We start from the raw sequence: 17,904 nt of genomic DNA, 5'->3' as shown, positions 1-17,904 counted from the left end.
CATGCTCCTCTCTACTCTTGGAATAAACCAAGATATCATCAATGAATACAATCTCAAAGGAATCAACATATGGCTTGAAAATACCATTCGTGAAAGTCATAAGCACAGCTGGGGCAATGGTAAGCCCAAAAGACATCCCAAGGAACTTATAGTGGCCACAAGAGTTTGAAAGGCGATCTTTGGAACATCCTCGGCCCGAATCTTCAGCTGATGGTAGCCTGACCTCAAATCCATCTTCGAAAATATCGAAGCACCCTAAAACTGGTCGAACAGGTCATTAATACGTGGAATAGGATACTTGTTATGAATAGTGACCTTGTTCAACTGACGATAATCAATGCACATCCTCATAGTACCGTCCTTCTTTTTCACAAATAAAATAGGAGCACCCCAAGGGGAAATATTCGATCTCTAATAAATCCCTTACTCAACAGATCTTGCAACTACTCCTTTAGCTCCCTCAACTCAGTGTGCGCCATCCTATAAGGAGGAATGGAAATATGACGTGTGCCTGGATGCAAGTTGATACAGAAATTGATATCGCGGTCAGGCGACATACTCGGCAAATCAGAAGGGAAGATCGCAACGAACTCACTCACAACAGGCATGGACTCAAGGGACAGAGAATCAACACTAGTATCGTGAACATGGGACACTAGTATCGCGAACATGGGCTAAATAAGCCAAACACCCCTTCGCCACTAACTTCTTCGCACGGACATAGGAAATGATCTTCCTCGGAGCGAGGCTCGGAGTACCCCTCCACTCTAATCGAGGAATACACGGCATAGCTAAAGTGACTGTCTTGGCGTGACAGTCCAAGATCGCATGGTAGGGAGACAACTAAGTCATACCTAAAATAATATCAAAGTCTACTAAATCTAATATCATCAAGTCGACCCACGTATCATACCCCATGAAGGTAACTAAACAAGATCGAAAGACTGGATCAATAATAACAGAATCTCTGACTGGAGTAGGTACATGTATAAGAACTCCCATACGACCACAACACAAACCTAATCAACAGCATGATAGACAGACACATAGGAATAAGTAGACCCCGGATCAGACAATACCGAAGCAGGTTAATGTCGAAAAGAAATATTACCCAAGATTACAGCATCAGAGGTCTCCGCCCAGGCCTACTTGGGAAGGAATAGAAAAGACCGCCACCACGGCCACCTTTAGAAGCCTACAAACCACCTCTACCTGACTGGTGTCCACCTCTTGTCTGATAAAAACCACCGCGGCCTGACTGTGCACTGCCTCTAACTGATTATCTACTTTTTCCACTAGAAGGTACTGGGGCCCTCAGAGTCTAAAACCTGAAACCATATTGGGAGCTACTCTACACTGACCCGGGACAATCTTTCATAAAATGACCAGGGTCGCCACACACATAGCATGCTCTAGGAGCTGAAGGTCGATGCATGGAAGCTAATGAACTAGAGAGACCGATACGGTCCACTGTACGGGAGTAAGATCCACCATAAGATTGTCCAACTCCATAGCCACTGGGTCTAGTAAGACCACCTGAAAAAGCATGTAGGGCCGATTGGACAGGGCAGTTGGGGGCTGACTGATAGGGCATGGATGATCAATAATATCCTGGAAAGAAGACCCCATGGTCACTAATTGAAGGCAAGCAATATGAATCGGGTACACAAGTCCATTCACAAATCTATGAACTCTCTCCTTCTTTGAGGGAATCATCTGGGAAACATATCGAGCCAAGAATAGAAATCTGGCCGCATACTAAAAAACAGACAACCCATGCTATCACAAATGAAGAAACTCATCCCGCGCATCCTTAAAGTACGTAGCATGTACTTCTCCAAGAAGGCCTGATAGAATTGAGTCCAAGAAAGAGGGGGGAACCCACCGGCCTGCTATCAATAAATGCTCTCCACCAAGTCTTCGCATCGCCACAAACTGGAATGACGTGTAGTCCATGCCGTGAGTCTCAACTATACCTATCTTAGAGTGACGCTCATGCATCTCCACAAGGAACTCATACGCGGGGCCATGGCTATAGCAAGATGCATTTCCGCAGTCTGTCCTTGCTCGGGAGTACGTACCCCCACTCGAGTCTGAGAACCGCCGTATGGAATAGTGGCACTCCTACAATATGTTGACCGTCCAAATGAAGAAGTACTCGGGACATGATATCCTAAAACATGAGGTCAGACACAGTGTCGAGGTGGGTCTGAGCTGGATCCGCCACCACTCCCGACTGCTGGTGCTACCTCTGACTGTTGCTCTAGAGAGGCTGAGCGTGCTCACCTCTATTCTGTTACAGGGGCTCCACCCTTAGCTGCTGAGACTCCACGGCCTCTGGCTCGACCGTGGCCTTTCGCTGCTCTCACCCTCTAGTGCCTGCCCCAGGAGTAGGCTCTGGAACCTCATCCCTCGCCATCGTGGCTTGAGTCCTCACCATCTGTGAGAGAATAGAATTCGAATCAGATATTAGTTTGCAAATTCTAGATACCAATTAGAATAAAGTAGCATGAAGGAATGAAAGAAGGGAAATTTCCTAAAGTCCTATAGCCTCTCCCAGATAAGTACGAAGCTCTTGATACCGGATAACCTAGGGCTCTGATACCAACTTGTCACGCCACAACTCGGGGAACGTGCGGGCACCTACTATTTCCTACCTCATTAGGCGAACCCGTCCCTTATGCAACCAATCATAAATAAATGAATAAATGAATGAAAAACCCTAGATTAATACTATAAGTCTGACATATTATATAAATAATAAAGATAAACACATCCCAAAAATCTGGTCTGATCAGTACAAAAGCTACTAAATACTACTACAAGTCTGAATAGTCAAATACATCATTTGAAATACAAAGAAATGGGACAATAAAGAAGATTGAGTCTCAGGCTGCATGGATCATTAGTATCTCACTCTCAGAACTCTAGGAATGTTGCCTCAGGATCAGTCGCGAGGTGTGGAAGGCTCACAGATAGATACAATCGACAAGTCCAAGTAGTACAATCAATCACCCAAAGATGTCTCAAATATTTCAAGAATCCAAACATATCCAAATAATCACCCAATAACTCATGTATCACTGAAGATAAATAACAATCCAAATGACAATGAGGACACATAATGTGTTTGCAAATGGAATACAATGCAATGATACACACATGCTCCCGGGGGACGATGTCCACCTCTCATGACCCATGAGGCATCGCTAAGTCCATGTACCGTCATTCCGTATCACACATCCTAGAATGACCCCTCCATCCAATATTAATGCTAATCACTCCGTATCACACATAATAGAGATGGCTACGTAATTATAGTAATGTCGCATAAATCATACTTACTTCCGTCATCACCATTGCCCAATATCAAGATCAAGACAAATATATCATGGATATGAGAAAGCATGTCATGCAATGAGAATATCATAAATAACATATCGATTCCAATCAATTTCGAAAAAGGACAACCATCGCAGTACAAGTATCACATGAATTTGTTCCTTCCAACTAATCTCCCATAATACAAAGCACAACCAATTCACATAAGAAAAGCCAAGCATAACTTAGGGATTTCTACGGACCACGAGCCCGAACACACAAGGCACACAACAGTACCAATCCTAAGAATTCCATCCCAAAATTCATACCCAAAGGTTCACATGAAGTTTCCAACAGTTCCCTAGTACTACATACGAGTCGCTAACCGGAGTCTAACCAAAAGGTAAGTTATAACCTACCTAGAGTGCCGAACAGGAATACCAAGCAAATCATGTGAGTGTCTTGCCCTTCCTCATTGCCTCCAAATACTCAGGGTCTATTTATAACATAATCTATATTATAAATCATGAAGAACGATACCCATACTGCTAGGCTTCCAATTTGGTCAACTTAAGCCTATGGGATTTGGAGAAACGAGCCAACAAGGGAAAAACGGGAAATTCGAACATAAAACATGCAATTCAAGTCTAAGTGATCAAAGCCCACTAATCAATTTCTAAAACAACTAAATATTAAGCTAAATTTGAATTTAAAGAGAAACCCCCAATTTTAGGTATGAACCCTAACTCTCAATTTCATAAATTGGTTACTAATAATGAAGGAATCATGTTTATAAAGCTATTATCCATCAATTCCATACTAATAGAAGCTTATTCCATCAACACATCAAGGTTTGTAATCAAAAGTTCATTTAAGAAAGAAATCCCAAGAACCATCTTTAATCCTAATGTTATTGGAAGACTCTAGCATGAATTTGGGATTTTCTAAAGTGGATTATGAATCATAAATGAAGGATAGAGTTAGATGAACTTACCCCGATGAAGAATTTCCTCAGAATCTCTTGTTTTTCTCCCAAGGTAGCACTAGAAGTGAGGGTAATCAATGAGAAGTGATAGGGTTTGAAAAAGGATTTAAGTCATTTAAGTTCCCGCCGACCGCTACAGCAGTCTGCAGTCCGCTATGGTGGAACAACTGCAGCAGTGACATGACCGCCACAGTGGTCACATACAATCTCAGTATGCCACTATAGTGGCAGGGCCATCGCCACGGCGATACCGCTGCGGCGGACACCAGTCACCAGAAAGTTACCCAACTTCACAAGTCTCAGCCCAAAATTCGACTATCACTCGATGCCCCACACATACAAAACAAACATGCAACCACATATAAAAACACGCTACGAACTCACCTGTGGCCTTGGATTTGCCAACAGGGGTCTTGTTGACCAAGTCAACCCCCAATAGCCCAAAACCAACTTTCCAATCTAAGTCCCAAAACGTATTCTAATGCATTGGGAAGCTAACCGATAAAACCGACAAGTCACAAATGACCATCCGGGCCTCTCATAATCTATGGATTTCTGAAAAAGATCCGTTTACCCAAAAGTCAACTTCGGGTCAAGCATTTTTCTCTTAAAGGCTTATTATCACAAAACTAATCTAATATTCACCTGATGGCCTCAGAAATCGTACCACGCGTCCCCGTAAGTCTAATATAAGCTAACGAAGCTCAAAAAAAGGTCAACAAGGTCAAAAGTACCGTAACATCCAAACGAGTCATTACAAGGGCAACTACAAAACTTGAATTCTCCAAACATATGGAAGAAATGGAAAAATTAAATCCAAAAGCTGCTATAATGGTTTATAAATAAGTCTCCCATTCATTGGTCAAGCGCTTTGTTTCTTCTTTCCCAAAGTATGACGTGTTATTGAATAATATGTGTGAGTCATTCAATAGTGTACTTCTACATGTAAGAGACAAGCATATTGGGAAAACACTTGAATCAATTAGGATCTATATGATGTCCAGAATTCAAAAGAACAGAGATAAAATGATGAAGTTTTGCCAGAGAAACTGTCTAAAAATCATATTGAAGTTAGAGCAAAATAAGGACAAAGCTGTTGAATGTATTACCACTAAATCTGACCAATTCCACTACCAAATTGAGGATATCCATCTTAGACTATTCTCTATTGATATCAAGGAATAGACTTGTTCTTGTAGGAGATAGAACTTAACAGGAATACCTTGTAGTCATGTTATTGCAGCTATAAGGGTTAAAAAGGATGAGCCCGAAATGTATGTTCATGATGCTACACAGTTGAGTAGTACATGAAGAGTTAAAGTCCATCCATCTTGCCAGTTATCAACTCTAAGCAATGGCTTAAGACAGGGATAGAACTACCACTGCTACCTATATAAAAGCCACAACTAGGTAGACCAAACAATTTAAAGAAGAGAGGAATTGATGAGACAACTCAGAAAGAATCAAATTCTAGAAAGCTTACCTTGTTAAAAGCATCAAGGAAAGGAAGAAAAAAGAAGTGCGGGTCGTGTGGAAGATTAGGGCATAATATTAGAAATGCCCTATTCTTATGGGAAGAAACCAATATGAAGTTCAACACCAACAAGTCCATCAACAAGTCGAAAAGGAAGGCCCTTCTACACCTAGTAATGCAATAGAAGTAAGTAGTCATATAAATTGATTTTCTTCATCAAGAGTAATAATACTAAAATGTTATTTTATTGTAGGTTTCAAGAACTATTAATTGAGAATGTGGCATCAATGAATTTCAGTTCCTCATTCGTGACTGAACAAACTGTAAAAACCTTTCTTGTTGTCTACTCATGTTGTTTGTTATCGAACCATACTAGCTGGCTTATTTTCTTCTGTATATTGTAGGTGTTATACCCCATTTTAACCGGGTCGAAGCGGAGTACGACATATTGGTGATTCCTATTTTTTTTATTTTAAGGAGTCACCACCTAATTAATTTAACGGTGAATTAGGACACCTAATTTATTAACTAAGGTAAAACTAACTAAACCTCTGTTAATAGTCTGCTTAACCAGTGTGATTCTAGGTAAGGGTTCTATATTATCCTAAAGGGAAGGTGTTAGGCATCCTTTAGAATCCGTTAACTACGGTTATCCGGCCAAACTTAGGTTAATTAATTAATGCTAAATAAGATGCCTGAAATTTTAAGAAAAGGGCTAGGAAAGGTTGCTAAGGTTTTTAAGAAAAAATATAAAAAATGTTGCTTAAGATAGGATTTAGAGAAAATATAATAATTTACATAAAAGAGAATTTTAAATGCCATTTAAAATAAAACTTATAAAAGTTACTAAGACTTTAAATAAATGCTATTTAGAATGAGATTTGTAGAAAATATAATAATTTGCATAAAAGAAAACTTCAAATGCCATTTAAAATAAACTTATAAATGTTGCAAAGACTTTAGATAATAATGCTTTTTAAAATAAAATTTGCATAAAATATATAAGTAGAATAAAACGTGGGTTTGTGCAGTGTTTTAATAAATACTTGAAACAACTCAAATGGTGAGATATTGTTTTATCCTTTTATTAACTATGTTTAAAATATGCGTAATTGACTCAAAACTTAAAGAGTTATTTATAAAATATATTTGAGCTTATATTTGCGTATTAGTGAAATTCCTAAGATAGTAAGAATAAAAATGATTCCTTTAACCCAAAATATGTAGGCATGCGATTTTGCAAATCCATTATTCCCAATAAAAATAAATATTAGACATTATAAATAATTTTAACATAAAAGGAAGAGAATAAAATTTATGGAATTAATTATTAGTCTTCCTTAAACTAACTACCTGTTACTAAACTAAATCTATTAACTCATTAAGGTTTATATGAACTAAATAAAAACAAACAAACAGTTAGTATACAAATTAAATGCACAAAATAAATAAAGGAGAGATAATTAAAAATGGGCTCAGCCCATATTTTAAGAAGGGCCGCTGTTAAATGGATCTGGCCCATTTGGGCCACTGCTGCAAACACTGTTTCTGCTATATGGGCCTCAGCCCAGCAATTTTTGTTTTTGCTGCGGAATAAGGACTGATCGGGGATGGCTCGAGATAATTATGTTGGACTTTTAGCCCAACACCGAATGCGGGGAGAAATGAGTCCCTTGGACTCGTATGCGAGTTTCATGCAAAAAAAAAACGAAAGGAAAGGATTAATAGAGTGAATACGAGACTTATTCTTCAAATAAAAGAGAAAGCAAATAGCCGGAACCAATATAAAATATCACGTTAATAACAAAACAAGAACCGAACCTTGACATGCTAAATAGAATAATTTCAATATTCAAAACAAACAAAATGATTTATGTATACATGGTATAGTTCAAGCTTAATCCATAATGACCAATCTAATCTCCTCATTAACGTGCTTAAACGAAAGTATACCAGCAATATACGCACATAATACATAATTTACACTTGCAACATACAAGCAAGGCAGCCTTTAGACATAGGCAGAATCAAACAGTGTAATATTTATTGTACTTAGGCGTGTATAGAGTTCGGACAAACAGAAAGCACCGAAATAGTAGTCATGGTATAAAAAAAAAACAAAAACAAAGCCTGGTCCAGCAGGTTAGGCGAAACGCAATAATCAAATGACATGGGGAGATCCATATAAGAGCAAAAGCAAGTTCGAACTCGAGGGCTTAGATTGCAGACAAGGTTTTGATATGGAAGAAAGAAGCAATGCCACAAACGATATTCTTATCCTGTTAACAGACCCTGCTTTCTTAAGGATGGATGATATATCAAATGTATACTTGATATACAAGCCTATGACATACCAAAAGCATGTGAAGACAGTATACTTTGTATACCCTGATATATCCCTATGTGTATAACATCTTAATCGAGCAGAAAATATTAAAATTCCAATTCGGATCAATATTTACTAAAGATGATACACCTTATTACAAATCAGATCTCATCCTGTTCATTTCAGATTTGAGAGAAACTCAACTATCACAGCGAAAACTTCCATTTTTGACAGCATATGCGAAACAAGTGTTAAATTAGAAAAGATGTGTTCTATCTTACCTTTTATTCTTTCATTATTTCAGTGACAATATGAGGTATTTCAAAGAAAGAATGAGGTGGCCATAGACAGGCATGACAATTCAGAATACTGAAAAAAAATCAGTTATTTAAAAATATGCTAATTGAGCTAAACTTCCAGCATTATCGGATTCATTAAATGAAACTCATTCAAACCTCTTCCAAAGATCATGAAATGGTTACAACAAGATCCCATGGTTTTCAAATACTCAACAAGATTAAAGAAGAACATAAATGAAATACTATATAAATGTTCAATTATACGAAGGCATGAGCATTCAGTATACTCACATGAAGTACATACGGATAGATAGACGAGGCAAGATTTCAGATCCTTTTGGCAGATAGTCACACAAAACTACATGACTCACTCTAAAGATTAACTGGGGTTGAATTTAGATTCCTGTTGATCCTATTTAGACTCATTAACACCATTTGACTCTCACTTTATTCATGCTGAATAACTAACTGAAACAAGTAGACTCATACCAATACCAAAAAAAGGAAATTTTCAGGAACAGTTTGTGAATTAGCATAGAAACACTAACAACACCAAATTAGGCCAAATTGGACATCTTTCATCATTTCGAGTTATTAACCACCTAAACCATGCTAAATGTAAGTTAATGTTTAGATAGATTCAAACAGTATAACTACAGGTTGTTATTTCCATTGAAAACAAGGTGAAGCACACAGATGGACTCTTTAGTTTACCAAAATCCACCTAATTCTCAATCATGACTGATAAACCGATTAGTTTAGATATCTAATGGCCAAACAGGTACTCATATTGAAACTGGACAAGAAACAAATATCATTATGCTTCACCAACTCCATTTTTACAGCGACAAATTGTTCAAATCTATTCTCGATAATCATAATAAGTTCTGAAGCTTAAACTCCAATAATATTCTTCTAAACTCAGATTTATTTCTCCTGTCCTTTAATCCATTTTAACTCAGATAAGCAACAAGATAAAGGATGGCTGATTGCACTATCATGCTCAAACCAAGCAGAATCAAATCATGCCTGAACTTTACTACGTAATAATCAACTAACTAGGCTTACTATGGTAGTATATTAACACAGGACACATGTTTAACCTGGACAAATCATACTCAAACAGTGCTTAAAGACGTGCTTAAATTAAAACAGGATAGAATAACAACCAATCGTGCTTAACATAATAGGCTATAACATATAAGATATACCATACTGAACTAACCTAACATACTAAAACAAATTAAGACGGAAGCATTTTATCTAATCATACTAGCACATAAACATGCTTTAATCACAAAAACCACAAATTGAACTAACACAACCACATGCCAAATCACACAAATGATAGCACATAACAACCAGGAAACTAAAAAATGCGAAAAAAATATAAGAGAGAAGGGGAATTAACGGACCTTCTTCGAGTGTAGCGAAGTGAGTACGGGCTTTCGATCTATGCTCGAACACTACAAATCTACTTCGACCCAAACCCGAATCAAACTTGTATATTCTCGGATCCGACGCAATAAAAAAGGGAAAAAACTAAAACAGAAGATCGATTTGGTATGTTAAATCGATATAAAATGTTACGACTGTTGCGAACTTGATGTTTTCTGGGGGATTTCTGGTGATAGAATGAAAGCTTTTCGATTTCTATCCAATTTTCTGGCTAAAGGGATCAATTTTTTAGGGTTTTGTATGGTTCAGAACATGGTTCTTGGAAATTTTCTCAATACCAAAATCCCCGATCTCTTTTTTTTCCCTCCCCCCTCAGTGAAACTTGAAACGAGTATTTATAGGAACGACTAGGGTTTGCTAAAGAGAAAGGGTGTGAGGAGAGAGAGGAGCGGGGGGACAACGTGAAGTGGGGGACAAGCGTGAGTGGGAAGCGGAGAAGAAGGAGGAAAAGGGGGAAGTGGGAGCGGCGGAGGAGAGGCGGGAAAGGAGGAGGAAGAAAGGATGGAGGGGTGCGGCGGTGTGTATGGAGGAAAATGAAGGGGAAACCCTCAAAAGGGTTCCCCTTATTTGACTGAAAAATGTATCGGACCCGGTCCATTTGTGGACCGGGTCAAATTTTAGACTGGGTATTAAAGGGTGGACTAGTGAATTAAAATATGGACTGGTCTAAAAGAATTGAGATAAAAAATATGGTCTAGTCCAAAAAAATATTAGGAGTTAATCGGACTTTGATTTGGGGTCCGGTAAGTCAAAATACGGACTGAGTGCAAGAAATAGTTTGGCTTCTAAATTTGAATAAGAGACACATTTTGATTAACGATGTACTAAGGGTGCCAGAATATCACCTAATACGGAAATATGTAATTATAAAAGACCCGAATAAAAATTATATGATGTCGCAATGACCGTGCAATAATATTTAATAACAAACGCTATCATTAAAATATGCGAAATAAATGCGATGTGTATGCGGAAGTTGGTAGAAATGTTGAGAAATGCAAGTTTCAATAATACTAAATAATAGCAACAAATAAATAGCGGTAGTAATACTGCTAATAATGATAACAATAATGATAATGGTAATAATGATAATGCTGATGATAATGGTGATAAAAAATAATAATAGATATAATAATAATAGTAGATAACAAATATTGATAATTAATAACAAAAATAACATTAAGAATAATGATAATAAATAATAATAATAAAGATGATAATAATTAATAATAATAAAAATAATAATAATAAATAACAAAATGATAATAAATAAAATAATAATGATAATAATAATAAGAAATAATAATGATGATAATAATAATAATAATAAATAAGAATTATTGATTAATAATAAAATAACGATGATAATGATGATTAATAATTGATAACAAAATAACGCTGATAAAAATGATTAGTAATTAATAATAATAATAACAAGGATAATGGAAATAACAAGGATAATGGAAATAACAAGAATAATAATAATTAATGACAATTAGTAATAAATGATAATTTAAGAATAATAATAATAATAATAATAATAATAATAATAATAATAATGATAATGATAATAATAACTACAGTAGAATAAATAAAACGTGGGTGTTAATAAAAGACTAATAATTATAGTAAAACTTACATGCATATTTTTTAATTTCTCGAAATACCAGAAGTGTAAATAGGTATTTCGGAGGAGAGGCGGGACAAAATTGGGTGTCAACAACTTGTCCCTCTTTGCCTGGTAATGATGAAAAGAGATGTCGGGCAAAGACGTTGACTTAGTAGCCTATTTTGTCCCGGCTAAAGGATTATGGGGCCTAAGGGTAAAGAGTATTACGGCCGAATTCTGGTCTCTGAATCGCCTACATATCTCGGGTTGCACGAGAATCAGGCCGTGTGTAGTTCTGGGAAGACTACGACACCTATGACTAGCAACTCACGATTTGATGCGAATCTTCGCAAAAAATATTGTCCCAGTGTCGAATTATGATGACACTGGGTATTGTGACAGAACCCTGAAAATTGATTGTGCTGGAATGTGAACGGGAAATTTGAATTTGGAATCGAGTGTTCGAGGTAGATCTTTGACCCTTGTCGAGAAGTCTGCTTGTCCTTCCCGACGTATTGCCCCAGTTCGCTGCCGAAGAGATAGTTCCACGTTGCGCTAAAGCTCTTGCAAAACTAAAAACTAGATAAAAATAGTCAGTAAGAATAAATATTGAAATACAGCGATGCAAGTGCGGTGCAATGCGGCTGCGAGCATATGCAGGGCATTAATAAAATAATAATAAAACAAGGCAGGTGCGGTGCAATGTCTTTATGCGGAAATTTAAAAGGGCAGTGTATGGCCCATGTAACACATGAAAGCGATGCAAAGGGCGGTGCACAGCCCATGCATTAGATGAAAGGTGGTGCTCAGCCTTAAGTAGAAATTTAAAAGGGCGGTGCATGGCCCAGGCAATATATGAAAGCGATGCAAAGGGCGGTACGCAGCCCATGCATCATATGAAAGGCGGTGCACAACCTTATACAGAAATTTAAAAGGGGCGGTGCATGGCCCATGTGATATATGAAAGCGATGCAAAGGGTGGTGCGCAGCCCATGCAGAAATTTAAAAGGGCGGTGCATGGCCCATGTAATGTATGAAAGGCGGTGCTCAGCCTTATGCAGAAATTTACAAAGGGCGGTGCATGGCCCATGTAATATATGAAAGCGATGCAAAGGGCGGTGCGCAGCCCATGCAGAAATTTAAAAGAGCGGTGCATGGCCCATGTAATGTATGAAAGGCGGTGCTCAGCCTTATGCAGAAATTTACAAAGGGCGGTGCATGGCCCATGTAATATATGAAAGCGATGCAAAGGGCGGTACGCAGCCCATGCAGAAATTTAAAAGGGCGGTGCATGGCCCATGTAATATATGAAAGGCGGTGCTCAGCCTTATGCAGAAATTTACAAAGGGCGGTGCATGGCCCATGTAATATATGAAAGCGATGCAAAGGGCGGTGCGCAGCCCATGCAGAAATTTAAAAGGGCGGTGCTCAGCCTTATGCAGAAATTTACAAAGGGCGGTGCATGGCCCATGTAATATATGAAAGCGATGCAAAGGGCGGTGCGCAGCCCATGCAGAAATTTAAAAGGGCGGTGCATGGCCCATGTAATGTATGAAAGGCGGTGCTCAGCCTTATGCGGAAATTTTAAAGGGCGGTGCATGACCCAGGCAATATATGAAAGCGATGCAAAGGGCGGTGCGCAGCCCATGCATCATATGAAAGGCGGTGCACAGCCTTATGCAGAAATTTACAAAGGGCGGTGCATGGCCCATGTAGTATATGAAAGCGATGCAAAGGGCGGTGCGCAGCCCATGCAGAAATTTAAAAGGGCGGTGCATGGCCCATGTAATGTCTGAAAGGCGGTGCTCAGCCTTATGCAGAAATTTACAAAGGGCGGTGCATGACCCATGTAATATATGAAAGCAATGCAAAGGGCGGTGCGCAGCCCATGCAGAAATTTAAAAGGGCAGTGCATGGCCCATGTAATGTATGAAAGGCGGTGCTCAGCCTTATGCAGAAATTTACAAAGGGCGGTGCATGGCCCATGTAATATATGAAAGCGATGCAAAGGGCGGTGCGCAGCCCATGCATCATATGAAAGTGATGCAAAGGGCGGTGCGCAGCCCATGTATCAGATGAAAATGGTGAGTAATGCAGGTGCAGTGCAATGCGGCCGCGAGCATACGCAGTGGCATTTAAAAATAAATAAAGCAATGCATTCGAAGGAAATAGAAAATATTTGTGCGTTGATATACATTTGAAGAAAATAATTTGCAAGATTAGCTTATTGTGATCACCGAAAGTTATTGATATTTGAAGGCATAATTGATAGAAGAATGCTCAAACCGTTTGACGCGCCATCCTTACAAGGTCGTACATATTTCGCTTCTGCAACTTGGCAACCTGTTGCCAAAGAAAATTTTGTATGTTTGGGGAGGGGGTTGATTCGCGTTGACTTGGGGATCTGGCTCTTGGCGCTTCATGGCTTCAACTCCGTCTGAACTTGTAATCCCCGCTCATTCTGGGTCTTGGCCGACTAGTAAACAGTCTGATTAGAATCACATTATTTCGAAAAATAGACATAGTAAAATATATGTATGGTGATAAATAATTTTACTGAACTCGGAACTGTGACACATTGTGAAACAAAGCGAATGCCTCTTTTCCGAAGCTTTCTTCTGCCCAACGACTCTGTTGAACAATATTCTCCCGAGTCTCTCGATGTCATCTTGCGGTGATGCCCTTTCTTCTCTTTTTTTTTTTTAAAAAAAAATTGTCCCAGTTTCTGGTGCAAAGGATGTTGAGCTTTTAAAATGGCGAGACCGAGCCTACATAGGCTGCCTACGTATCCCCCATGGGAATCAGGTCAGGCGTAGTTCATAATTACCAGTAGAAATAAAATTGAGAGAATTTTGAAGTGATGTGACCGAGGCCTATGCGGGCCGCCTACGTATCCCCCATGGGAATCAGGTCAAGCGTAGTTCATAATTACCAGCAGAAATAAAATTGAGAGAATTTTGAAGTGATGTGACCGAGGCCTATGCGGGCCGCCTACGTATCCCCCATGGGAATCAGGTCAAGCGTAGTTCATAATTACAAGCGGAAATAAAAATTGGAATTCTATCTTAAAGCCCTAACCCGATATAGGTTTGTTATGCATCCCGCCACGGGAGAGTAGTGCCATTACATGTAGAAGTGTTGCAGGATATTATATACAAATAAAGAAGGCTTCTAAATATAATATCTCTTGACGGCATCTGCGCTGATAGCTTTCGGCCAAATTTCGCCATCCATTTCTACTAGGATTAATGCTCCTCCAGTCAACACTCGATGAACCATATAAGGTCCCTGCCAGTTAGGTGCAAATTTCCCTTTAGCCTCATCTTGACATGGGAATATGCGTTTCAGTACCAATTGCCCTGTTTTGAATTGCCTCGGTCTTACCTTCTTGTTGAAAGCTTTGGCCATTCTATTCTGATAAAGTTGTCCATGACAAACAACATTCAATCTCTTTCCGTCAATGAGCATCAATTGTTCATATCGATTCTGCATCCACTTAGCGTCACTTAACTCAGCTTCTTGGATGATTCTCAAAGATAGTATTTCTACCTCAGCAGGTAACACCGCCTCTGTCCCATAGACCAAAAGATAAGGTGTTGCCCCCGTTGAACTTCTCACAGTAGTGCGATAACCGAGGAGAGCTAACGGCAGTTTTTCGTGCCAATGCCTGTAATTATCGATCATCTTCCTCAGTATTCTCTTGATGTTTTTGTTGGATGCTTCAACTGCTCCATTCATCTGAGGACGATAAGGAGTGGAATTGCGATGAGTGATCTTGAATGTCTCGCAAATCTCCCGCATTAGATCATTGTTAAGATTAGCTCCATTATCTGTTATAATTGATTCCGGGATTCCGAATCGGCAAATAATGTTGCTCCGAACAAAATCTTCCACCACTTTCTTTGTTACCGACTTGTGCGGAGATGCTTCCACCCATTTTGTGAAATAATCAATGGCTACCAAAATGAACCTGTGTCCATTCGATACGGCTGGCTCGATCGGACCAATGACATCCATACCCCAAGCTGCAAAAGGCCACGGAGAACTTGTCACATTTAATTCATTTGGCGGAACTCGAATCAAATCACCATGAATCTGATATCGATGACATTTCTGCACAAAACGGATACAATCTGATTCCATAGTCATCCAGAAATAGCCCGCGCGAAGGATTTTCTTGGCCAGAGTAAAGCCATTCATATGAGGCCCACATGTGCCGCCATGCACTTCTTCAATCAACCGGGCCGCTTCTTTAGCATCAACACATCTTAATAACCCTAAATCTGGAGTCCTCCTATACAGGATTTCTCCATTTAGGAAGAAATGGTTTGCTAATCTCCGAAGTGTTTTCTTCTGAACACTGGTTATGCCTTCCGGATAGTCTCCTGTCTTAAGGTATTTGTTAATGTCGTAGTACCAAGGTTCTCCATCAGGCTCTTCGTCCACATAGAAGCAATATGCCTGTTGATCGTGCACATTTATCTTGACAGGATCTATGCGATTCTTGTCCGGGTGCTGAATCATAGAAGACAGAGTGGCCAAAGCATCAGCGAACTCGTTCTGTGTTCTTGGAACGTGTTTGAATTCTACCTTGATGAATCTCTTACACAAATCTTTCACGCAGTGCAAGTACGGAAGTATCTTCCCGTTCTTAGTGGTCCATTCGCCTCGCACTTGATGAACCAGCAAGTCTGAATCTCCTATGACCAAAAGTTCCTGTATATGCATATCAGCAGCCATTCTGAGGCCAAGAATACAAGCCTCATATTCTGCCATATTATTGGTACACGGGAACTTTATTTTGGCTGAAATGGGATAGTGCTGGCCTGACTCTGAAATCAAAACTGCTCCAATGCCGACCCCTTTAGAATTTGCCCCCCCATCGAAAAACAGTCTCCAACCTGGGTACTCTTCTGCGATATCTTCCCCGATGAACATCACTTCTTCATCCGGGAAATAGGTTTTAAGGGGTATGTATTCCTCACCCACAGGATTTTCTGCAAGATGATCAGCTATCGCCTGCCCTTTGACAGCCTTTTGAGTAACATACACAATATCAAACTCGCTCAACAACATTTGCCACTTAGCTAGCTTTCCCGTAGGCATAGGCTTCTGGAAGATGTACTTGAGTGGGTCCATCCTCGAGATGAGGTAAGTGGTATATGCAGACAAATAATGTCTCAACTTCTGTGCAACCCAAGTCAAAGCACAACATGTGCGTTCCAATAACGTATACCGTGCCTCGTAAGGTGTGAACTTTTTGCTCAAGTAATATATTGCTCGCTCTTTCCTTCCTGTTTCATCATGTTGTCCTAATACACATCCAAACGCGTTCTCCGATACAGACAAATACAATAGCAAAGGTCTTCCAGCTTCCAGAGGCACCAAAACAGGCGGGCTAGACAAATACTCTTTGATTTTGTCAAAGGCTCTTTGGCATTCTTCAGTCCATTTGGTAGGAGCATCCTTCCTCAATAACTTGATGATTGGTTCGCATATCACCATCGATTGTGCTATAAACCGACTGATGTAGTTGAGACGACCGAGGAAACTCATCACGTCTTTCCGACTTTTTGGGGCAGGCAATTCCTGAATGGCTTTTATCTTCGAGGGGTCCAGCTCTATGCCTCTCCTGCTCACAATAAAACCCAACAACTTCCCTGCAGGAACTCCGAATGCACACTTTGCGGGGTTCAACTTCAGATTGTATCGCCTCAACCTGTCGAAGAACTTTCTCAAATCCGTCAGATGGTCTGAGCTCCTTCGCGACTTGATGATGATGTCATCCACATAGACTTCAATCTCTTTATGGATCATATCATGGAAAATGGTGGTCATGGCTCTCATGTAAGTAGCCCCTGCGTTTTTGAGCCCGAAAGGCATCACCCGATAGTAGCACACCCCCCAAGGTGTGATGAATGTTGTTTTCTCTGCATCTTCCTCGTCCATTAGGATTTGGTGATATCCCGCGTAGCAGTCAATGAAAGACTGCAACTCATGCTTTGCACAATTATCAATGAGCATATCGATATTCGGAAAGGGAAAGTCATCTTTCGGACTGGCTCTGTTGAGATCCCGATAATCCACGCATACCCTAACCTTGCCATCCTTCTTTGGCACGGGAACGATATTGGCTAGCCAAGTGGGGTACATCGTAGTTCGGATGACCTTTGCATCGAACTGTTTAGAGATCTCTTCCTTGATTTTCAAGCTCAAGTCCGATTTAATGTTTCTTTTCTCTTGCTTTATCGGAGGACAGGATGGATCAAGAGACAACTTATGCGAAACAATGTCAGTGCTTAATCCGGGCATATCATCATAAGACCAAGCGAACACATCTATGTAGTCTTTCAAAAGTCTGATCAATTCTTCTCTCTGCGGCGGGGTTAAGTGGACACTGATTCTCACTTCCATCATGATTTTTGAATTACC

The 17,904-nt window shown here is 39.6% G+C and overlaps 1 protein-coding gene across 1 annotated transcript; it reads right to left on the bottom strand.

The window, feature by feature from the left end:
* Positions 1-14,643: 14,643 nt before the first annotated feature.
* On the bottom strand, positions 14,644-17,559 carry LOC132621266 (uncharacterized; the record flags this gene model as incomplete). Its single annotated transcript, XM_060335462.1, has 1 exon — positions 14,644-17,559. A coding segment is annotated over one exon (2,916 nt), but the record flags the coding sequence as incomplete, so codon positions are not given.
* Positions 17,560-17,904: the final 345 nt, after the last annotated feature.

This window comes from Lycium barbarum, chromosome 12, assembly GCF_019175385.1.
Source record: "Lycium barbarum isolate Lr01 chromosome 12, ASM1917538v2, whole genome shotgun sequence".
NCBI classification, from domain to species: domain Eukaryota; kingdom Viridiplantae; phylum Streptophyta; class Magnoliopsida; order Solanales; family Solanaceae; genus Lycium; species Lycium barbarum.
Note: the sequence above shows the minus strand (reverse complement) of the source record. Positions and strands in the feature narration are given on the sequence as shown.